This window comes from Hyperolius riggenbachi, chromosome 1 (genome assembly GCF_040937935.1).
Source record: "Hyperolius riggenbachi isolate aHypRig1 chromosome 1, aHypRig1.pri, whole genome shotgun sequence".
In the NCBI taxonomy this organism is placed as follows: Eukaryota; Metazoa; Chordata; class Amphibia; order Anura; family Hyperoliidae; genus Hyperolius; species Hyperolius riggenbachi.
The window spans coordinates 516318231-516342676 of NC_090646.1; the positions used below are offsets into that span (position 1 = coordinate 516318231).

Genomic DNA, 24446 nt, shown 5'->3' on the forward strand with positions numbered 1-24446 from the left:
AATGGCAGTTGCTCCATCCAACTGCCAAAAAAAAGTGTGTAGCGAGCAGGGAGGCTGGCCAGCATCTTTGCAGGGCTGTGGAGTCGGTACAAAAATCTTCGGACTCCAACTCAGACTCCTCGCTTTATGAAACTGTGACTCCGGGTACAAAAATGGCCCAGACTCAGACTCTGCAGCCCTGCATCTTTGTATAAATATTTTTCAGGGAATATCTTTATAAAAAATAAAGGCCATGCTGAGAATCCCCTATGGAGAGATGGACTAACCCAAAAGCTGTCGGTAATGTCAGATTTCTACTACCTACTGTGACAGCAACATAGGAGAAAAGTAATTTATGGCTCATTTTACTCTGGAAGAAATGCACTTATTTGTAGGTTTTAAATTTTAAGATTTTCGCGACAGTTCCTCTTTAAGTATATTAAAACACACACTGCGCCACAATCTATATACTGCACATATGTCTAAAGTCCACAATTCATATATGACACTTATATTCACTGTCCAATCGGTATTGGGATCGCTGCAGATAAAGTCCAATTCGGAGTTAATGTTATGTAGAAACCGCTGCGCTCTCCAAACCTGCAATAACACATAAACTCCACATAGGGTAATATTGTATGATCAATACAGTCTCTCCAAGTCTGTGGCTTGTAGTGTGGAGTGACACATTCACCTGGTGACACTGTGGGAATTGAAGATAGTGCTGTTTTAAAAAAGTTGTCCTGTTATCTGAACTGTATTACCCTATGTGGAGCTCCTTTTATTTCCCCTACAGAGCCAAGAGAGTTGATTATCAATCACTGCTTAAGATCCACCTGAAAACTGGGGTGGTATATATCTGGTGAGCATTTAGGAAAAGGGGAAGTGGGAGCACCAAGAATTGCTGCTTGGGGAGCACAAGTCACTAGGGGTGTGGAGAGACTGTATTGATCATACAATATTACCCTATGTGGAGTTTATGTGTTATTGCAGGTTTGGAGAGCGCAGCGGTTTCTACATAACAGTTCCTCTTTAAGGACATGCTGTCCGAAACATGTGAACAGTTTTATTATTGCATAAAGTTCTGAATGTTTACCTTCCAAAGAGTACAGATTCTACTCCTACATGTGCTTGCTAACCTGTCTAGCAACCCTGGATGGGACGGTTTCCCATCTACCTTACTACATCAAAACAAAGAATGCAAGGTGGATTTTTAAAATCTTAATAGGACATAGAGGCATGTTTTGTGCACAACTACATACCTCCGTGTCCTATTGCCGCCGTTAGTCTCAGTCTCCCCATGGCTCACTAGCCTTGTTGCTAGCCTGGCGCTATTTGACGTGAGAGACAACAGCAGAGCCCGGGGTCGAACACGGCAAATCCAGCGCTGGAGACTTGGGCGCAGCAGCGCAGGAGGAGATTTGGGCGCAGCTGGCGCCACCATAGGTCGTAATAGGAATTACGGCTATAGCAGGCACAGGGAGTAACTTCAGCTCCGTCAGAAGACGGAGCTGAAGTTTCTTTTAAAACAATAATTCGGCTTCCAGCAATAGCTGGATGCTGAATTATTTCATTCCCCCACTATCCATGGCGGCCTGGAGGGGTAATAGTAATTAACACGTCAAATTCAAGAAAAGTTGTCAGCAGCGCTTCCTTAATAGTGTTCCTCCACCAAGATCATTCACCCTTCAAGAGTGCGACTCACCTACTTAAAGGGGAACTGAAGAGAGAGGTATATGGAGGCTGTCAAGTGTATTTCCTTTTAATCAATACCAGTTGCCTGGCAGCCCTGCTGGTCTATTTCTCTGCAGTAGTATCTGATTAAAACCAGAAACAAGCATGCAGCTAGTCTTGTCAGATCAGACTTATAAGACTGAAACACCTGATCTGCTGCATGCTTGTTCAGGGGCTATGGCTAATAGTATTAGAGGCAGAGGATCAGCAGGGCTGCCAGGCAACTGATATTGTCTAAAAGGAAATAGACATGACAGCCTCCATATACCTCTCTCTTCAGTTCCCCTTTAACATGCTACGATAACAGTAATTAACATGGGCCGGACTTGTGCGGCAGCAGGATCAGCCATATACCGGCTGTGTCCTGCGCCCAAGTCTCCAGCGCCGTTATCTCTCGTACGCCCCGGGGTTGGGTCTAACAACGGCAATAGGAGGATGCAGAGGTATGTAATTGTGCACAGAACATGCCACTGTATCCTATTACGATATTTAAAAACCACCTCAGGTTCTCTTTAAGCTGAATATAGATTTTTAAGTAGTTCTGTGCCTGCGCAGTCCGCTCCGGCCCACGTGGCGGTGATTAACAGCGCCGACCGCGCAGGCGCAGTACAGAGCGACCTCCAGGTCGCTCTGACGTCATCGCCGGGGACCGGGTCGGAGCTCCGGTAAACGGCTGCGGGCAGAGCTGCGACGAGGGAGGTCCTGGGAGCTTGGGGCTGGAGGAAGCCCCCGGTAAGTAGCGTATATTTTATTATAATTTCCCTGACAACTCCTTTAAAGAGAGCCCAAGGTGGACTCTTGGGGGGGGGGGGGTTTGAGCTATAGCGGAGCGGTGGGGGCCAGAGAGCAGCAGTGTGGGGACACAGAGGCACGTAATTAAGCAGAGAACGTGTGTGTGTGTGTGTGTGTGTGTGTGTGTGTGTGTGTGTGTGTGTGTGTGTGTGTGTGTGTGTGTGTGTGTGTGTGTGTGTGTGTGTGTGTGTGTGTGTGTGTGTGTGTGTGTGTGTGTGTGTGTGTGTGTGTGTGTGTGTGTGTGTGTGTCTACATACACACTAAACTGAATGCACTTTATTTGTCCATACTAAATATGGTAAAAAGAGTGTATAAGCAATAAATGCAGTCAAATACTTTCTTTTTATTCAAGAAACTTACTTGATGGCTAGCCGGTGCTGGACTAGGTGAAATGAGGCCTATATCCAACGAGTCTCCATCAAAAAGGTCATTAGGGCTGATGCCACATTCACTCAGAGCAGCAAGCAACAAATCCTGATCTGGTTCCATCATCTTAAATATCAAGAAAGGCAAGGTATAAATCTCACACAGTGAAGACTGAAGCTGTTGTCACTTCTAACATCCGACTATGTGCAGAAGACACAAATCTTATATCCGCTGCATTTGCATCAATGCTTTAAAACATTCCTGAATTTGAAATACAATTTCAACCACATGTGGTACGTAAGCTTACCTAAAGACACCTCTGTAGAGAGATTAGTTGCTGCCTGAGTCATCCCTGTTCTCACGTCCCTTCTGACACTAGACCTGAAGTGCATTGCCATTCTTCTGCAGAAGCTCACTGGAAACTAGCACTTGTGTACAAGCAGTCTTTTTCCTTGGGCATGCACAGCAGAGAACATGCACATTACCCAGTTCAGATGCACTTATTCTCGTGCACTGGGTATGCCTGGCTCATGAGCTCGTGCAGGTTTGACAAGCCTGCAATGGGGATGCCAAGTGCACCTATACAGTGGTGCCCATGGGTAGAGTATACGAGAGCTCAGGTGGGCTTTAAGTGAACTTGGTTCACATCTGTCCTACAAATATTAGCAGCTGAAATTTTATTGACTGGAGCAAAAGTCAGCCTGTATACGGTTACCAATGTCAGTACAAATCACTATTAAGAAACCAGTGGCATGCATGTAAATGATTTGTATGCGATTGTGTTAAACAAAAAGTCACACAAAATACAGTTTAATGCAAGGCAAATATGTATGTGTTTCACAAAAGAAAAGCATATAAAAGGTGGAATACCCGAGCAACAAGATCTAGAATAATTTATAGTCAAGAGACTGAGACCAATTGAAATCCAGATGATAGACTAGCTGTATGTGAGTCATTGCACATAAGGTACCAAAGTCAGTTTGACTGCTTATTTAACAATGCTGGTGCCTGTACAAATTCAAACTTGTCTGGCACACTATATTAATGTGCTAGAGCAGGCATGGGCAAACTTGGCCCTCCAGCTGTTGAGGAACTACAAGTCCCACAATGCATTGAAGGAGTCTGACAGCCAGTCATGACTCAAAGGCAAATGCATTGTGGGATTTGTAGTTCCTTAACAGCTGGAGGGCCAAGTTTGCCCATGCCTGCTCTAGAGGGTGACTTTTGGCAATGTGCTGGGAGATGACCATTTGGTTTTGTCTGGAACCGTCCTCAGCACCACACATTCCTACATTTCATTTTTTTTTAATCTAAGAACCCCCCCCCAACATTAAAGGATACCCGAACTGACATGTGACATGATGAGATAGCCATGTGTATGTACAGTGCCTAGCACACAAATAACTATGCTGTGTTCCTTTTTTTTCTTTCTTTGCCTGAAAGAGTTAAATATCAGGTATGCAAGTGGATGACTCAGTCCTGACTCAGACAGGAAGTGACTACAGTGTGACCCTCACTGATAAGAAATTCCAACTATAAAAAAACTTTCCTAGCAGAAAATGGCTTCTGAGAGCAAGAAAGAGGTAAAAAAGGGGAATGTCTTATCAGTGAGGGTCACACTGTAGTCACTTCCTGTCTGAGTCAGGACTGAGTCATCCACTTGCATACCTGATATTTAACTCTTTCAGGCAAAGAAAGAAAAAAAAAGGAACACAGCCTAGTTATTTGTGTGTTAGGCACAGTACATACACATGTCTATCTCATCATGTCACATGTAAGTTCGGGTATTCTTTAACTCCATGGAGGCTGGAATTCGCAGGGAATTTAAGCCAAAGAAGGGTGTCTTAGCTGCCTAACAAAACTGCAGTCCACATAATCTATGCCAGTAGAGAGAAGCTGCAAGAGGAATAAATCTTTACCCCCTTTTGTCAACACATACCCATCTCTGTTGCATAGGTGGAAGCAACTACCCCAGTTTTGTAGTGGTCGATTTTGAGGGGGCAGGGGGTAACCTTAGCCGTGAAAGATTGTAATGGAACCTGAGATGAGAGGCATATGAAGGCTGCCATATTTATTTCCTTTTGAACAGTACCAGTTGCCGGGCTGTCCTGTTGATCTTTCTGGTCAACAGCATCTGAATCACCAACCTAAAACAAGCATGCAGCTAAACCCGTCAAAAACATCTGAACTGTATGCAAGTTTAGAGTCTATGGCTTGAAGTATTAGAAGCAGTGAATCGGCAGGAGAGCCAGTCAATATGTATTGTTTAAAGGCGATAAATATGTCAGCCTCAATAAAATCTCTTCCCTCAAGTTCACTTTAAAGAAAATATGTAAGAACCCTCCTCCCCCAGGGAGCTTTACTTCAGAAGGAGGAAGCCTTCGGATCCTAATGAGGATTCCCCCATTCTCCCAAGCTGCAGAGATACAGTGCTCGAGCTACTGCGTCACATCCATGTCAGCTGTGGTTTTGGGGGAGCGAGTGCTGGATCCCTGAGGATTAGGAGGATGGTGGAAGCCTCATTAGGAGCCAGAGGATTCCCCCTCCCAAGGCAAGTATCCCCCGGGGAGGGGGGGAGAAGAGAGAAAAGGGTGTTTATACAGATTCTCTTTAAAGAGAACCCAAGGCAGATTTCCTATATTAAATGAGACACAGAGGCATGTGAGTGTGGTTATTACATAACGCTGTGTCCTTCCATCTCTCCCCTGCCCCCCCAAAGCCGCTGCTGTACAAAAGTGATCAGAAATCTTATCAGACCTGTTCAAAATTATCGATTCGACCTATTGAGCTGATGGTAGATTGCAAGGGGTGTATTTTTTTTTTTTTTTTTTTTTTTTAAAGCCTCATCTGATCAAAGTTAATTCAACATGACAATGAATTAAGGGGGCCCCCTTCTTAATTTTTTGTTACAAATTCAAAGTCAACATAGAAATGAGTCAAAAAAAATGTATCCCTCCCTTTGTATATGTGCAGATTTTCTGGATGATTCAATTGTTCAGCTCAACCTCTCAACATGTCTGAGCGACAAGCTTTCAGTTTAACAGCTCAAAAAGAATGTTGGAGTCTTCACACAGTGGGATAGGGAGCAACATGGAGCAGGTGACAATGTTGTGCTGCATCAAGCTCTACAACACAAAGGTGGCTACACACCATGCAATCTGACTGTACAATCACAATTTTACCACTGATGTAGTACAAGAGACTTAGGGCTTGTTTCCACTAGCCACCGTGCATGGCAGCTCTTCCGGAACACAGACAAATCCCAGAAGCCAAGCCATGCACGGCTATGGGAGTCGCTGCCTCCCACGCGAAAACTGTGAGCCATGCCGGCCGAGCTCATAGGGCAAGCGATTCGGCCAGCAGCGCCATTATTTCCTATGGCAGAGTTTCCCCGAGCGATTTGCCTGCGGGGAAACTTTGCAGATTCGGCCCGATTTCAGCGCTAGTGGAAACGGGCCCCAACTGAAAAATATATCCGAGCCACAGTGAATCTATTGCCGTTATACTGCATGGATGTTGTATAAATTGTACAGTCAGATTGCATAGTGTGTGGCCACCTTAAAGAAGTCATCAGGGAGATTTATACAAAATAAGCACTATTTACTGGGGGCTTCCTCCAGCCCCAAGCTCCCAGGATATCCCTCGCCGCAGCTCTGCCCGCAGCCGTTCGCCGCAGGTCCATCCCGGTCCCCGGCGATGGCACTGCGCCTGCTAGAGCGGCGCAGAACTACAGTGCCTGCACAGTCCGCTCCAGCCCACGTGGCGGTGATTGACAGCTTGGCGTGTCGTCCTCTCATATCACCGCCACTTGGGCCGGAGCAGACTGTGCAGGCACAGTAGTTCTGCGCTTGCGCAGTCCGCTCCGGGCCACGTGGCCGTGATGGACAGCGCTGCTCACACAGGCGCAGTACAGAGCGACCTGGAGGTTGCTCTGACGTCATCGCCGGGGACCGGGACGGACCTGCGGCAAACGGCTGTGGGCAGAGCTGCGGTGAGGGACATCCTGGGAGCTTGGGGCTGGAGGAAGCCCCCGGTAAGTAGCGCTTATTTTATATAAATCTCCCTGATGACTCCTTTAAATCTTCCACCAATTCAGGTGATTGAATCGACAAGGTGATATTTATAACTACTTCCTGACTCATCACTTATCAGAATGGTCATATTAGGCCTTTATGGCACTGTTTCAAGTTAGTGTGCATGTAGTGTATTAGGGACCTAAATGCAACTGTGCATGGCAGGCATATGTAAACATTATATTCCTCTGATGTAATAATCCTCATACAGCACAGAATAAAGCACGTGTCTGCAATATCTACAGCAGACAAAAACTTCAACAAATGAACGGGTGGAGCACACTAGTTGATTATAGTGATAAGAAAAAAATATATCCAAAGAGTGGAGACAGCAGCCACACCTGCAACACAGAGGTCGGTCAGCAGGGCAAAGTGAAGCCAAACTAGAACAACCTTGCGGTTACCACGTGTTCCAGATATAAACTTCCGGGTTGAGCTCGGATGACTAATGTTGTGCCCAGGGATTCCGGTCCCGGTATATGGGGAGTGGTGGCGAGTGCCCTCAGTCAGGCCGGGGCAGGGAGCAGCAGCTGCTCAGCACGGCACCAGTGTGTGCGGGGACTCTGCTCAGCAGCATATGCATGGCGCGGGCAGTATATAGGCAGATCTCCCCGGCAGGAGCTGTCACTACACTAGGCTGTACAGGGACGTGAGCAGCGGCGTGGCAGGCGAGATAGTGAGAGGAAGACACGCCGAGCCCAGCAGCGGAGACAGTGGTTGGAGGTGTAAGTAGGGCTGTCGGGGCACCTGGTGACTGGCAGGCCAGTAGCTGTCACTCCCTGGAGAAGTCTTCTCTCTGTCAGTAGTGTGCGGCTCCTGCAGACACAGCCCAGCCGGGGAATGTTACCGGTATCTCCAGGCCTACGCGGGGCCTCAGTGAGGCAACGTAAACAAGGCTATCCTTTCCCCGACTATCCCCCGCCCCGCCTAACCGCCCCTCGCAGCCACTCACAATGCTGATCCCGGAGCAGTCTTCAGTCGGTCGCCGCGTCAGCTGGAAAGTGCTGCTGTTGCTCGGGGCCGCTGCTTTCTACCTCACAGCCGCCATCTTTACCGGGGAAACAGCACAGCTCAGTACCACGTGACCTGCTCAGGCCTCGGCCTTTCCACCCGCCCCCACTGAGCAGGGGCTGCGTCGGTCCAGGTGCGCCTGTCCGGCTGGATCTCTTCCTGTCGCCTCCTCCTGGAATCCCGAGCTGCCCCGAGTGTCCGCAGCACGACTCCTGCCCTTCGCATTATAATTAGGATTTTGTTCACTAACGTGAAGCAAGAGGCAGTTGGGATCACGTGACGCGGACAGAGTAGACCACTCCCTTTGGGAAATGACGTTGGGGGGCGTCTAAAGGCGGAGCTGGTCGTGAAGATGACACCATGTTAGGAAGGTCATTTTTTTCTTAGTCAATAGTCACGTGACGACGTCAGGCGTGTGTTGTCGCCTATGTAGAAACGCTGGTTATATAAGAAATACAAGTGAAGAGAATGACAGAGCAATTTGCTGACTGTAACAAATGGTGTTTCATCATGTATCACTTCATCGTATATCATGTACTTGTTTGAAAACACTGTTAAAACCTCAAGTGAAAATAAGCTGATAAACCATTGTATTGTATCTAGTCCCAAATAGTACTTTTCTGGAATTTTAATGGCTTCTGTGCTCAATAATGTATCGCATTTGGTAGCAAAATGTCAGAAAATTACCGACTTAAAGCACCACTGTTGCCAAAATTGTAAAATTTAAAACACAAAAACAAACAAATGAGAAGTACATTTCTCCCCGAGTAAAAGAAGCTATAAATTACTTTTCTCCTATGTTGCTGTAACTTCTGACAGGTTTTGGACTAGCCAATCTCCTCATTGGAGATTCTAAGGGTTTTCTTAAGTTTAAAAGCACTTATAGAATGGCAGTTGCTTAGTCCATTTTCCAAACTAGTGTGCCAACAGGTGGGGGCAGCCAGGCATCTTTGCATAAATCCTTACCAGAGATTTTTATTGTTAAAGAGAAACAAAATACTAAAAATGCCCCATGAGGAGATTGACTAGTCAAAAACCTGTCAATTCTGTCAGATTTATACTACCTACTGTAAGTGACAGTGACATAGGACAAAAGTAATTTTTGGCTCATTTTACTGCGGAAGAAACATACTTTTTTTTTGTATGTGTTTACTTGTATTTTTAAATTTTTTGCAATAGTTGTCCTTTAACCACTTAAGCGCTTTTCTAACTCTGAACTGTGCATGCACAGGACTGTCACGCCGGCCGGTGCAATGATGCGTAGTGGCCGGCAGGATGACGCGGAGCGCCTCTATTCAGGAAGTATATGGCCGACCTTAAGCCGAAAATCGTCGGTAAAGGAGCCGCCAGCAAGACCGGCAGAGGAGCCAGGAGGACTGTGGGGAACCTCGCAGCCTACGATGGGCTGGAGGAAGCCCCAGGTAAGTACGAGTTTCATTTTTTTGAACTGTTTAGGGTCACTTTAAGGACCAGAGACTGCTGAGCCCAAAAACGCCCGCTAACGGCATCCTGACCCGACTAGGCGATATGGAGGCACATACTAAGCGCACTCATATCTGCCATATCCATAGCTGAGCGGATGAGCCAGCGTGGGGGCAGCACCTAGAGACTTCTACACGTGCAAAGGCTTGGTGATGTCTAGCTGTCCCCTCTAGGACTGTAGATGGGAATGTCCGGCATACTACTCCTCCGGGGAACATGAGCATGATACCTGGAGTGGAGGAAACCAGGGAGTGACCTAACTCTGACGGATCACTTTAGTGGTGGACTGGCCTGCGGACAATTGGAGAGGAGTGGAATAGAGCGGAGAATCCGAGCCACTTCAAGTCGTGGGGCACTGCAAGTATATTACAACCTTTGCATGTAACTGATGAGCTATGGGAGAATGATGCCTGACTGTTAATGCTCCAAATAATAGCATCTTGGCTTGCACCTCTTCACGCCTACTAAAAGCTTGCTTGCTTTGCTTAACAACAAAGGACTTATCCCCATTAGGGGGAGGCAGCTGCTGAATGTATGGTGTCAGGCGGTGTGTGAGTTGTGGGCGGGCTGGGCTTGTGTGCATGGAGCAGAGAGTCAATGACGGACTCCGTGCACAGAAGCCTAGAGAAGGATACTAGGGGAAGTATGGGTTGGCTCCTTGGTTTTATGTTTTATTTCTGCGCAGAAATAGATTTTATTCCTGTCTGTGTTTTGGTCGTGTAAGGTGTTTACCGGCAGATTTGTATGTCCAATAAAGCATCACTTTTACAACTGAGAGGGAATAGTGTATATGGCCAAATTTATGCAAAAAATCTTTAGTATGGTACCAGAAACAGCTGAACTCCGACGAATCACTGACTGCACATACCCGCCACAACCGCCGTCCACGCCGCACGCCGGGAACCTCAGCCACCCACTCTGCTGTCTCTATGACGGCAGAGTTCCTGTGAGCCGGTCAGGAGCTGCTTTCATTGGCTCCTGACCCTGTCTATCAATGTAAGCCAATGGGAGTTGCTTACATTGATAAACAGGGTCAGGAGCCAATGAAATCTGCTCCTGACCCATTCACAGGGCTCTGCCGCTATAGAGACAGCAGGACAGCAGAGTAACCAAGCAGCTCGGGATGAGTAGATGTGTTCAGGGAGGGTGTTCCAGAGGAGGGGAGAGGATTGAGAGAAGTCTTGTGGGAGTGAGAAGAGGTGACCAGAGAGGAAGACAGGAGAATATTAGTAGAGCAGAGATTGTGTGTAGGATGGCATCTGGAAATAAGTTTATTTAGATAGTGACTCCCCTATCCTGGCTAGCACGCTCCTCAATGGTCTGTGGCTATGTGTACTCCCTTCTTCATCCTTTTTTTTCTTTCTCTGCCTGAAAGAGTTAAATATCAGGTATGTAAGTGGCTGACTCAGTCCTGACTCAGACAGGAAGTGACTACAGTGTGACCCGTCCCTCACTAATAAGAAATTCCCCTTTTTACCTCTTTCTTGCTCTCAGAAGCCATTTTCTGCTAGGAAAGTGTTTTATAGTTGGAATTTCTTATCAGTGAGGGTCACACTGTAGTCATTTCCTGTCTGAGTCAGGACTGAGTCAGCCACTTACATGCCTGATATTTGGAGGCCCAGTTGTTACGAGAACCAGCCTTGAGAATACCCACCTTCCCCGGACACCTTGCTCTCCGACAGAGCACTCAAGACATTGTAGAGTTGCGTAGAGGGTGGTGATACAGTATATCTACCTGCTTTCAGCACTGCGGGTCTCCTCCATGCTTTCTGGCAGCCGTTTGCTCTATACTGCCATCCTCTGTCTCTCATGTGATCAGAAGCAGGTCAATGGCAGCAGAGTGTGTACGGCTGTGAAACATTAAAGGATACCCAAAGTGACATGTGACATGATGAGATAGACATGTATATGTACAGTGCCTAGCACACAAATAACTATGCTGTTTTCCTTTTTTTCTTTCTCTGCCTGAAAGAGTTAAATATCAGGCATGTAAGTGGCTGACTCAGTCCTGACTCAGACAGGAAATGACTACAGTGTGACCCTCACTGATAAGAAATTCCAACTATAAAACACTTTCCTAGCAGAAAATGGCTTCTGAGAGCAAGAAAGAGGTAAAAAGGGGAATTTCTTATTAGTGAGGGACGGGTCACACTGTAGTCACTTCCTGTCTGAGTCAGGACTGAGTCAGCCACTTACATACCTGATATTTAACTCTTTCAGGCAGAGAAAGAAAAAAAAGGATGAAGAAGGGAGTACACATAGCCACAGACCATTGAGGAGCGTGCTAGCCAGGATAGGGGAGTCACTATCTAAATAAACTTATTTCCAGATGCCATCCTACACACAATCTCTGCTCTACTAATATTCTCCTGTCTTCCTCTCTGGTCACCTCTTCTCACTCCCACAAGACTTCTCTCAATCCTCTCCCCTCCTCTGGAACACCCTCCCTGAACACATCTACTCATCCCGAGCTGCTTGGTTACTCTGCTGTCCTGCTGTCTCTATAGCGGCAGAGCCCTGTGAATGGGTCAGGAGCAGATTTCATTGGCTCCTGACCCTGTTTATCAATGTAAGCAACTCCCATTGGCTTACATTGATAGACAGGGTCAGGAGCCAATGAAAGCAGCTCCTGACCGGCTCACAGGAACTCTGCCGTCATAGAGACAGCAGAGTGGGTGGCTGAGGTTCCCGGCGTGCGGCGTGGACGGCGGTTGTGGCGGGTATGTGCAGTCAGTGATTCGTCGGAGTTCAGCTGTTTCTGGTACCATACTAAAGATTTTTTGCACAAATTTGGCCATATACACTATTCCCTCTCAGTTGTAAAAGTGATGCTTTATTGGACATACAAATCTGCCGGTAAACACCTTACACGACCAAAACACAGACAGGAATAAAATCTATTTCTGCGCAGAAATAAAACATAAAACCAAGGAGCCAACCCATACTTCCCCTAGTATCCTTCTCTAGGCTTCTGTGCACGGAGTCCGTCATTGACTCTCTGCTCCATGCACACAAGCCCAGCCCGCCCACAACTCACTAATAGCAATCAGTGTGTGACGGCTGGGTGGGAGGGATGGAGGGGCGCACTTTGGTGTCTCAGCCTTGGGTGCTGGAGGACCTTGTCCCACCTCTGGACCTAGAACCTGTTTTTAAGCGGGCTGGGTCTACTAGTACAGTATAATAACATAGTAGGACATCATGCTAGGTACTCATAGTGCAATTTCCCGTCCGACTAACAGTTTATGACAATTATTTCCTAAATGTCCAATCTGCTCCCAATCAACAACGGGATTGATCAGGAGCAGTTTGGATACAGATAATGAGGGCAACCGACATAGCTAATGAAGGGGAAAGTGAAGAATTTGCACAGCAGGGCACAGGGCTGTGCTCATACCTGACTCTGTTAAGTTCCCCAGAGCTGTTCCATGCTCTGTAGACACACTGCTGCTACATCCAAAATCAACTGTAGCTAGGAAAGAAAAGCAGTTCAGCGAGCTGCAGGATACCTGCAGATATTCTGATGTCTCAACATGTGCCTGTCCCCAGATCCTGCGCCGGCTTTGGTCTGACCGTCTGAGGGGGGATTCTGGCAGCTGTAATCCCCCCTGTGTTTGCCTATGCTGTATGCTGTTGTACAGAGCCATGGAAGGTGCTGGCGCTGTATAAATCAATAATAATATTAATAATAATAATAATAATATTGTTTAGGAAGACCCAGCACTAGAACCGTGGGCTGTGGAAGAATCAGAAAAGTCTGTGGACAATCCAGGGGCTTTCTAATACTAAGGTATCTATTTTTATGATAAAAATTTGCTTTAGGCATGCCTTAACATATGTTGCCGTAGGTTTTAGGACCTCTGCAACTCATTGTTTCATCTACTCATGGCATCTCTTGCTGGGGACATCTCTGAACTTCTACTATCCACCAGCAGGTGGCTCTCTATCATCACCTGCAACTCCTTGTTCCACAAGCAAGTAGCAAGTTCCTAGATTGCCTTGCACTTACAATTCCCACCAGCAGGAGGCCATCTACCATGCTACCGTGTACAGTTCCTTGTCTCCAACCACTGCCAAGGTATGGCTTTTTACATCATATGCAGTCACTGACCAGGGACACAGTGTTCATTTCAGTTTTAATAAACATGTCTAGATGCCTTGATAGAACATCAAGAGATATCTAGACTAGATGTATGTGCACTTTCTATGTATTAATGTGCTCAGTCTTAAAGGAAACCTAAAGGCAAGAATACAAAAATGAGTTTAAATTACCTGTGGCTTCTACCAGCCCCCTGCAGCCATCCTGTGCCCTCGCCATTCCTGAAAGGAGGATTGTAGGTTTCCTTTAAATCGCGATTTTATAATATTGTAGGAACATACCTACTTACACAATGATGTACACTATAAGTCAGTGCTGTTCCAACTTCGTGGGCATGGAGGGCCGGGTTTCTTTCCAGACCACATGGTGGAGGGCCGGCAGACCTCCCCAACTTTCCCCCCCAGTGAATTCCAGCATGATACAGTGATATGATGCCACCTTTGTTATGAGTCCATTGCTGAAGTTTCCTTGCTACAAAATATGACACAATCAACTGTTCGTTGTTTCAGCCCCTTTTTTAGGGGCAGGTGGGCCCCCACCCAGCGTGTGGGGGAGGGGGGATGGAAGTGCGGGCAGTGGCGGTAACTCACCCCTCTGGGATCCAGACACTGCATAACAGTGTCCCTGGTGATGGCATCTTAGATGACACGCTGTTATGCCATCACAAGGAAGTGCGGTTACCAATGATATGGATGCCAAAGAGGAAGAAGATATGCAGTGTGTGGTTCATGGAGAGGTGAGTTACTTCTTCAGAGAAGGGGAGGAGGAGGGAGGGCCTCTCTGGCTACTTATACAGTGGGAGGGGTGGGGGCTCCCTGGCTACCTATACAGAGGGTAGTGGGGCTAACTGGTTATCGATACAGAGGGAAGGGGGGCTCACTGGCTACCTATAGGGAGGGGGAAGGCTTACTGACTACCTAAACAGTGGGGAGGGGGGCTAACTGGCTACCTATAGGGAGGAGGGGGCTCTGTAGCTATGTATACTGTGAGAGGGGAGGGGGTTATTTGGCTGCTTATACAGAGGGTAGGGAGCATATGGCCTACCTATACAAAGGGGAGGGGGCTCATTGGCTACCTATTTGGTGGGAGGGGGTTCCCTGGTTACCTATGCAGAGGAAAGTGTGGGGACGCTCACTGGCTACATATACAGAGGGTAGGGGGGCTCACTTGTTACCTACAGGGAAGAGAGAGGCATACTGGTTACCTATAAAGAGGGGAGGAGGACTCACCGGCTACCTATAGTGAGGGGGGAGGCTTACTGGCTACCTAAACAATGGGGAGGGGTCTCACTGGCTACCTATAAGGAGGATTGGGCTCTCTGGCTACCTATACTGTGGGAGGGGAGGGGGTTATTTGACTGCCTATACAGAAGGGTTAGGGGCTCTCTGGCTACCTATATGAGGAAGGGAGGGCCCTGCCTACTTATACTGAGAGGGGCTCTTTGGCTACCTATACTGAGGGGAGGCTCTCTGGCTACCTATAGGGGGGGGGGGAGTTTACCTATACTGGGAAGGAGGCATTTTCATTTGGTTACCTAATACTGAAGGCTTCTGTGGCTACCTCAACTGGGGGGGGGCTGCTTTTAGCTACTTAACACTGGGGGATCCTCTAGATATTTATACTGGAGGAAAGGCTGCATTTTGCTACCTAGTAGTGGGGATTAATCTGGCTACCTTATCTCATCAGTGTACTCGAGTCTACGGGGCGTGCACAATTTTTACACCGCTGTCCTGGGAGTTACATAGTCTAGAAACTGCACTGAGTGGTATTATAACAAAGGGGAAGCAATTGGAAATGACAGTAATTCAGCCATGAAGTAGTAGGCTGCGTAAACTCACAGAGCTGGGTTATTGTATCCTGAGGAACACATCACACAGGGTGTGGGGTTGTTTTCCAGATGTTTGGAATGGTCCCTTAGTTCCAGTGAAAATAACTTGCTTCAGGATACCAAGACAGAACACCTTTGGACCTCGTCCAACATCAATGCCTGACTCCACAAATGCTCTTCTAGAAGAATGGTCAAAGATCCCTATAAACAAGCTTCTAAAGCAGTGATGGCTAACCTTGGCACTTCAGCTGTGACAAAACTATAAATCCCATCATGCCTCTGCCTCCCCAAGTTATGCTTAGAGCTGTCAGAGTATTGCAATGCCTCATGGAACTTGTAGTTCCGCCACAGCTGGAGTGCCAAGGTTAGCCATCACTCTTCTAAACCATGTGGAAAGCCTACCCAGTAGAGCTGAAGAAGTTATACCCATTTTGCTACCTAGTAGTGGGGATTAATCTGGCTACCTTATCTCATCAGTGTACTCGAGTCTACGGGGCGTGCACAATTTTTACACCGCTGTCCTGGGAGTTACATAGTCTAGAAACTGCACTGAGTGGTATTATAACAAAGGGGAAGCAATTGGAGTTACATAGTCTAGAAACTGCACTGAGTGGTATTATAACAAAGGGGAAGCAATTGGAAATGACAGTAATTCAGCCATGAAGTAGTAGGCTGCGTAAACTCACAGAGCTGGGTTATTGTATCCTGAGGAACACATCACACAGGGTGTGGGGTTGTTTTCCAGATGTTTGGAATGGTCCCTTAGTTCCAGTGAAAATAACTTGCTTCAGGATACCAAGACAGAACACCTTTGGACCTCGTCCAACATCAATGCCTGACTCCACAAATGCTCTTCTAGAAGAATGGTCAAAGATCCCTATAAACAAGCTTCTAAAGCAGTGATGGCTAACCTTGGCACTTCAGCTGTGACAAAACTATAAATCCCATCATGCCTCTGCCTCCCCAAGTTATGCTTAGAGCTGTCAGAGTATTGCAATGCCTCATGAAACTTGTAGTTCCGCCACAGCTGGAGTGCCAAGGTTAGCCATCACTCTTCTAAACCATGTGGAAAGCCTACCCAGTAGAGCTGAAGAAGTTATAGCTGCAAAGGGTGGGCCAACTCCATATGAAAGCCCAAGGATTAAGGATGGGATGTTACATAGTAGACATACGTTCATAAGGTTCCACTAGAAAATTATCTGAAAGTTCATGTGTGTGTAAAGGAGGTGTCCCGATAGTAGTGTGGTTTGTTTTCTATATTCAGGGCTGCCTTAACTGTGGCTGTTTGCATTTTACATTTCTACAATTGCATTGTTGCCTCTTCTTTAAGAGAACCCGAGGGTCAAGCAAAAAATGAGATACCTAAGAAGAGGAAAGGCATTGGATCATGCAAAGGCTTCCCACATCCTCCTTCCAACCCCCACAGGTGCCTGGGACCCTCCTGAAGATCACAATCGCACTTCTGTTTAATGCACGACTTGGTCTGCTGATGCATAAATCCACAGGGTCCGCATGCAGCAATGCCAGGGGCCAGGAGGTTGGGAGGATAGCTAAGTACTGTATTTTTAGACTATAAGACTCACTTTTTCTCCCCCAAAAGTGGGGAAAAAAGTCACTGCATCTTATAGCCCAAATGCAGAGAGTTCCTGACTTGTGATCGCCTGCCAATATGAACCTCCAACCCTCTGCAGTGTCGGGGACTCCCTGTACTGTGCCCATGCAGAGGGGGACACAAAGGGGCATAGAGGAGGACACAAGGGAGACACAAAGGGGCATAGAGGAGGATACAAGGAGGACAGATGCGGACACATGGGAGACACAGAGGACACGGAGGCACAAGAGGTTCAAGATGCCCCTTCACCATGGATGCACCAGGTTTAGTATTTCCCCCCCCCCCCCTGCCTCCACCAAGCATCCCCCACCCCGGTTTTTTTCCTCTAAATCTAGGTGCGTTTTATGATCAGGAGCGTCTTATAGGCTGAAAAATGCGGTATCTAATTTTGTTGCGTGATATTCGCCTTGGGTACTCTTTAGAGTTCATAAATTTAATTAATTTCAACTCAAGTTTTTTTGTATAAAGGAGGTTTGGGCTTACAGACTCTTGAGATGTAATCAGGGTCGGACTGGGACACTGGGGGCCTACCAAAAAAAATTCAACCTGGGGCCCACACATCCCATGATTGCGGTGAAAAAAGGGCGTGACCATGCACCGGAAGGTGGGCGTGGTCATGATGTATTATGGACAGGGCCAAATGTACATGATCTTAGCAGCATTGTAATTCAGAGACACTGCTGCCCAGCAAAACTTTGCATAGAGTCCCCTCCTTCAATATAAAGTAATGTCCTACTTTGCAGAGGTTGCGAACGCAGAGGTTGCAGAGGTTGCGACTGCATCGGGGCCCTTGGGCCAAAGAGGCCCCGAAGGGCCCTCCCTCAACTACAGTATTACCTCTCTATATTGGTCCTGTGCTCATAATAATCACTTCTATAGATACTTTGAACAGTGGTAATCATTAGCAAGCTATTTCCCATCCCTTTCTTGCACCTCTGACACTGTAGTTGCCATTGGCAGGTTTTGGTGCGTTGTATCAATTGTTATGTATAGAGTGCTTGGGGGGCCCCATTATAAAATTTGCATCGAGGCCTACAGCTCCTTAGCTACGCCATTGCTCTCAGCATGAGTGATTACAGCACTGAGAAGAGAATTTTTGTGCTGCAGGCAGCAATTGGAGCTCAGCTCTGTCAGACAAGGAGGGGGGGCCCACCAGAGACCTGGAGGCGGGGCCCACCGAGGAAAAAAAACTGTACTACTGTGGCCCAGTCCGACCCTGGATGTAATTTAGTGGTACCAGAAGGTACCACTACCGCTGGAGAGATATGTAGAGACGCACTTCCTCTTGCGCAGACTGGCCACGACTGGCAGAACTAACAGAACCCGATACCGGAGCTGCAGGCAGAGGAGGACGGTGGCATGGGGAGCAATTTGTGTGCATTGGGGTTGGAGGAAGCCCCAGGTATGTATAAAACTTTTTTTTTTTCTTTGTCTCTGGTACACTTTAAATTTGTGTTGGTGCACATGGAATGGATGTCTTCATTCATTTGGCAAAAGAATATCAAGAGAAGAGATGTCTGCCAATTACCCAAATACCTCTAATATAGCACTAACCCACTGACCTTACACCTCTCCTTTATCTAACTGAGCCCCCTGATGTGGCAGTACATATAAAGGGAACCTGAACTGAGTAAAATTATTTAAAATATACACATGATATAGCTGCAAATTAATATTACATACTCACCTCACCGTCAGTTCCACTCAGAAGCTCACCATTTTCTTCTTACAGTGATCCCTTCCAGTTCTGAGAATATTTTGTCAAAACTCAAATATACCAGTTGCTGTCAGTTATATATCAGCTGCTGTCAGTTACAACTCAATGTGCAAGGCAATGTCCATGTTTCCCTATGGCTCAAGTGGGCGATATTACAGTTTAACAGTGTGCTGACCAGGAAGCTGTTATGGGGTAATGGCCATTTGCAAAATGGAGGACAGGGAATTCCAAAGATCACAGCGGACAAACAGGACGCAGGAGAGGAGAAAGAGATTGAGTAGACTACACAGCAGGTAAGTATGAAGTGTTTATATTTATTTTGACTTTTAATTTTCAGTTAAGGTTTTCTTTAACCCCTATCTTTCTGTTACCCCCAATCAATAGCTCTAACTCTAACCACAACCCTTCCCTAACATTAAATGTGAGACTGTAAAAGAGCCTAAATACCAGGATGTTTTCTAAAAGAGGACATGAACTCAGAACTTCCTCTCTGCTCTAAGGCTGGTTTCACACTGGAAACCAGCGTCAACGATTCGGTGCGTCGCGCCCGACACACCACATCACACTGTGAAAACAAAAAACAGGCTTTCAGTGAACACCGCGCAATAGGCTAGGCAGGAAGTGATGCGCGCTTGCCGTGCACTGCCTGCTTTGCTATATGGAAGTGCACTGAAGCGTGTTGTTAAAATACGTTTCCAGGCATGAGCGTCGCAACATCGCGTCAGTGAGTTTTTTTAGAATACACGAGTCGCCATAGACTAACATGACTTCAGGGCTGACGCAGATTGCCACAGAATCCGAACAGTAACGTAGTTCAAGCCCTGCATCAGGGATGCGGTGAAAACGTCACTTCCGTTGCATCGCGCGCCGTAACGTCCTAGTATGAAAGTCTCCATAGACTTTAATTGAACGGCAGTGGGGTGCAGTAGAAATACCACACCACCTTGATGTGAAAGGGCCCTAAAAGATATGCAAATAACCTTTCTTTGTTACAACTGATACAAATCCTGCAATAAAACTGCAGTGTGTCTAAAATCAGTGGCGTAGGGACCGGGTCGCAACGGTCGCTATGGCGACCGGGACCGGGGTCGCAACGGTCGCCATGGAGACCGGGCCCGGCTCCTAAAGAGGCAGGGGAGGGTCCTGGGGGGCCAATGTTCGTGTGGAGGGCCGTGCGCGCTATTGGGAGGGGGAGCCGCAGCCGCGGGGAGGGCAGCCCAACCTCTCCCTTCCTCTACCCGGGCCCCCCCCCCCTCAGATGCAGAGTGAGCGGCGCACGGAAGCGCTGTAGGCAGAACTCACCTCCCTGCGTTCCACTCGCCGCTGGTTTCCTCCCGCTCTGCATAGATAATGTTACACACGCTGCTTCCGGCTAAACAGGAAGCTGCGTGTGTAACAGCATCTATGCAGAGCGGGAGGAGATCAGCGGCGAGTGGAACCAGGGACGGAGGTGAGTTCTGCCTACAGCGCTTCCGTGCGTGCTCACTCTGCATCTGAGGGGGGGGGGGGGGGGGCGGGGAGAGGAAGGGAGGGAGAGGTCGGGCTGCCCTCCCCGCGGCTGCGGCTCCCCCCTCCATTATGTGGGGGCAAACCGGGGGCAGCTACCTAATCTATCCTGGGGGGCAGCTACCTACCTAATCTATCCTGGGGGGTAGCTACCTACCTAATCTATCCTGGGGGGGGGGCAGCTACCTACCCTATCCTGGGGGGCAGCTACCTACCCTATCCTGGGGGGCAGCTACCTACCTAATCTATCCTGGGGGGGCAGCTACCTACTCTACCCTATCCTGGGGGGCAGCTACCTACCTAATCTATCCTGGGGGGGGGGGGGGCGCTACCTAGTCTATCCTGGGCAGGGCCGGATTTGTACTTCTTACCGCCCAAGGCCGACTATTACCAGCCACCCCAACCGAAACCGTATCCTACCACCTCTCTCCACACACACACACACACACACACAAAAATGTTTGGGCCGCTGGTGTCCACTATTGTGGCTAGTGCAGAGGTCTCCATGGCAACGTGAAGTGAATCAATCACGTCACACGGGGGAATTGGTCAATCAAGCAATCTACAGGTGATGGGCGTGGTGGGACATGGGAGCCGTCCACCACACACACGTAGTCAATAGTGTCTCACAATTGGACATTGGGTGGGGTCAGCAACACGTAAAAGTGAGTCCTGCACCCGCTGCTTTCTCCAGGGTAACAGCGCTGGCCAATCAATAATTAAGAAATGGGTACTGTGAGAGGCTGCCTTCTGTATTCTGTACTATTTGCTGGTGCTGCCCCTGGTCCTTTCATTCCCCACACCAAGTGCGTGAGACCCGGCCTTCTGTAACTGCCTGCAGCTGCTGCTATGTCACTGGACAAGGTCTGGCTTTTTGCTAATCACACACTGTTCACAAACGTTTGGTTAACGGATTGCAGCTGCCTGTAGCACAGCCAGGGCCGGTTTTATCAACAATGGGGCCCCAGGGCAAAATAAACCTGTGGGGCCCCCAACAGATACCCAGGAACAAAAATCGGCATTAAGGGACCTTTTTTGCAGCTGGTATAGTCAGGGTGTGAAACCCCAATCGGTCGGAGCTCCACATTCTGGCTATCCCAGCCTGCATGGGGGACAAGGGGTTAAAATGTTTCAGGAGGGGGGACCCCACATAATTTTTTAAAAAACATTTCCCACACTCTAAACACAAATAAATTGGGAAAATAGGAAAAAATGCCAGGGATCTTCATACAGACATATTGCAGCTGTATAGCGATCCCTGACCAAAGCACTGCGGCTGCGGAGGGGTTTCCAGGAGGTCCATACGTACTGCGTATGAACCCCCTGGAAACCCCATCAGGAAATTCATTGCTCTTTCTTCTGATACATGTAAAATTACACTACCATTAGGTTTGCTACTAAAAGTGACATTTACCGCATTTAAAGGTATACTTTTTTCCTTCAAAACTTTAAAATCGATTTTCTCAAAAACTATAAGGTCTTTTTGAAAAATTGTTTTTTTTCTTCTTATTCCCAATGATTTCCTTAACATATCCTGCAAATTTAGGGTTTCTAGCATTTAAGGTGGATTTGCTACCGTATTAACCATTAAAGTCATCGGGTTTTTAAATGTGTATTTTTTTTTCCTTTGAAACTTTAAAATCGATTTTCTCTAAAACTATAAGGTCTTTTTGAAATAGTTTTGCCTCTTGTAGCCACTGGGGACCCCTGCAGGCTCTGGGGCCCTGGGGCAATTGCCTCTTTTGCCCCTATGGTAGAGCCGGCCCTGAGCACAACACAGGCAGATGCCAGCTGGTACTAATAGTGCAGTTATCCTGACCCCTTTCATTTGTTTGGACACTTGCAAATAATGCCCTGCAAATAATGCCCACTGTCTGCAGGCCGCCCCTTGTTTATCTGGTGCCCTAGGCCATGGCCTATGTGGCCTTGCCAGAAATCCGGCCATGATCCTGGGGGGCAGCTACCTAACCTATACTGGGGGCAGCTACCTAATCTAACCTATACTTGGGGGCAGCTACCTAATCTAACCTATACTGGGGGGCACCTACCTAATCTAACCTATACTGGAGTGCACCTACCTAATCTAACCTATACTGGGGGGCACCTACCTAATCTAACCTATACTGGGGGGCACCTACCTAATCTAACCTTATACTGGGGGGCACCTACCTATCTAACCTATACTGGGGGGCAGCTACCTAATCTAACCTATACTGGGGGGCAGCTACCTAATCTAACCTATACTGGGGGGCAGCTACCTATCTAACCTATACTGGGGGGCACCTACCTCATCTAACCTATACTGGGGGGCAGCTACCTAATCTAACCTATACTGGGGGGCACCTACCTATCTAATCTATACTGGGGGCACTTACTTATCTAACCTGTATTGGGGGCACCTAGCTAGCCTATACAGGTGGCAACTATACTGGCTACCTATATTGGAGGCACCTACCTAACTAACCTATACTGGGGGCACCTACCTATCTAACCTATGCTGGGGGCAACTATTCTGGCTACCTATATTAGAGGCACCCACCTAGTTAACCTGTACTGGGGGCACCTGTCTAACTTATCTAACTTATACCGGCGGCGCCTGCCTATCTAACCTATACTGGGGGCAACTATACTGGCTACCTATGCTGGAGGCACCTACCTGGCTAACCTATACCGGGGGCAACTATACTGGCTTACCTATGCCTGGCTACCTATACTGGGGGGACCTATAGCTGGCTATAGGGATTCGGATATGTGTGTGCGTCGGGTGTTGCCGGGGGAGGGGGGGCTGTTGTTGCCGGGGGGGGGGGGGGCTATTGTTGCCGGGGAGGGGGGCACATCCAGATTCTGCATCGGGGCCCAGAGGTTTGTAGCTACGCCACTGTGTAAAATGTTGGTGGTAGTAATTGTGTCATTGTGCAACACATCAACAGTATCTACATCTTTCTCTAGCAACTCAGCAGTTGCTCCATTTCCTGTTATATATCAGTGGTCACTGGACTCACTGCATCTTTCTGTAACATGTCTGCAGCTACTGCACTTCCCTGTGACCCATAGTACTTACACCTTCCTGTATTACATCACTGTGCATTCATGTAACATTTCAGCTGTCGCCACACTTTTCTTTAATACTGTCAGTGGTCAGTATAGCCATGACTGAAATACATAACCAACAAAGTTCACCTTAACTTAGACACCAGATATGAGTCTAGAATTTCTCTTTAGATGGAATGTAAGAAAGCAGCCTCAATCCTCAAAAAAGAAAAAACAAAAAAGAGAACCCCAAAAATCATAGAGACAACAACTCTAATTTAAAAAAACAAATGCCTTGTAGCACTAGCAGCTCTGGAGAAAAGTTGTGCTTGACTGTCAGGATTGGCAGGGGTTAAAGTGTACCTGAGGTGAACCTTGGGTACAAAAATAAATGCTCACCTAGGAAGAGGGAAGCCTCCACACCATCTTCCAGGCCCCTGTCGCCAAGTGCGGACCCCAAAAATATTACAAGGGCTTGTCAATTATCGCATCAGGGCCAAACTCTTCTTCTGGCACGAGAGTACGGTCGTGCCTGTGCAGTAAGCCGTAGCCTCTGTGCTACTGCGCAGGTGTGGCAGCACTCGTGCCAGAAGAGGAGTGGCCCCGATATTAAGGAGAACTGTAGTGAGAGGTATATGGAGACTGCCATATGTATTTCCTTTTAAGCAATACCAGTTGCCTGGCAGCCCTGCTGATCTATTTGGCTGAAGTAGTGGCTGAATCACACCAGAAACAAGCATGCAGCTAATCTTTTCATATCTGTCAAAATTGTCAGAAAAACCTGATCTGCTGCATGCTTTTTAGGGTATATGGCTTAAAGTATTAGAGGCAGAGGATCAGCAGGATAGCCAGGTAACTGGTATTGCTTGAATTTAAATAAATTCGGCAGCCTCCATACGCCTCTCTCTACAGTTCTCCTTTAAAGAGGACCAGAGGACAGCATGGGAAGCCTCTGGAGGATACAGAGGCTTCCCTCTCCTCAGGTAAGAATTTGCTTTTTTAAATGTTTGATGCCTCAGGTTCTCTTTAAGCCTTGCTTTTGGGTCTTAAGTATATTGTGTCCAGTGGTGTAGCAATAGGGGATGCTGAGGCTGTAACTGCACTGGAGCCCCTGGACGTCATCCATCTTATTAGCTGTTCCTTGATGCTATGCTGGTAATGAACACCATATGTGCATTGCATAGTGGTAATCTTTAACTGTTTCCTTATTACACCTCTCT

The 24446-nt window shown here is 47.5% G+C and overlaps 2 protein-coding genes across 2 annotated transcripts in view; one reads left to right on the top strand and one right to left on the bottom strand.

Annotated features, from left to right (window-relative positions):
• SBNO1 (strawberry notch homolog 1) overlaps window positions 1-8256 on the bottom strand; it is a 113395-nt gene extending 105139 nt beyond the window's left edge. The window contains 2 exon segments of the mRNA XM_068244404.1: window positions 2866-2997; window positions 7897-8256. Coding sequence (XP_068100505.1) covers window positions 2866-2997 — 132 coding nt within the window. The 5' untranslated portion in view covers window positions 7897-8256.
• Window positions 8257-9261: 1005 nt separating this feature from the next.
• Window positions 9262-24446, top strand: part of KMT5A (lysine methyltransferase 5A) — a 59996-nt gene continuing 44811 nt past the window's right edge. The window contains exons 1-2 of the mRNA XM_068254981.1: window positions 9262-9376; window positions 14202-14269. Of these exons, the coding sequence (XP_068111082.1) occupies window positions 9262-9376; window positions 14202-14269 (183 nt within the window). The remainder of the gene's footprint in view (window positions 9377-14201; window positions 14270-24446) is intronic.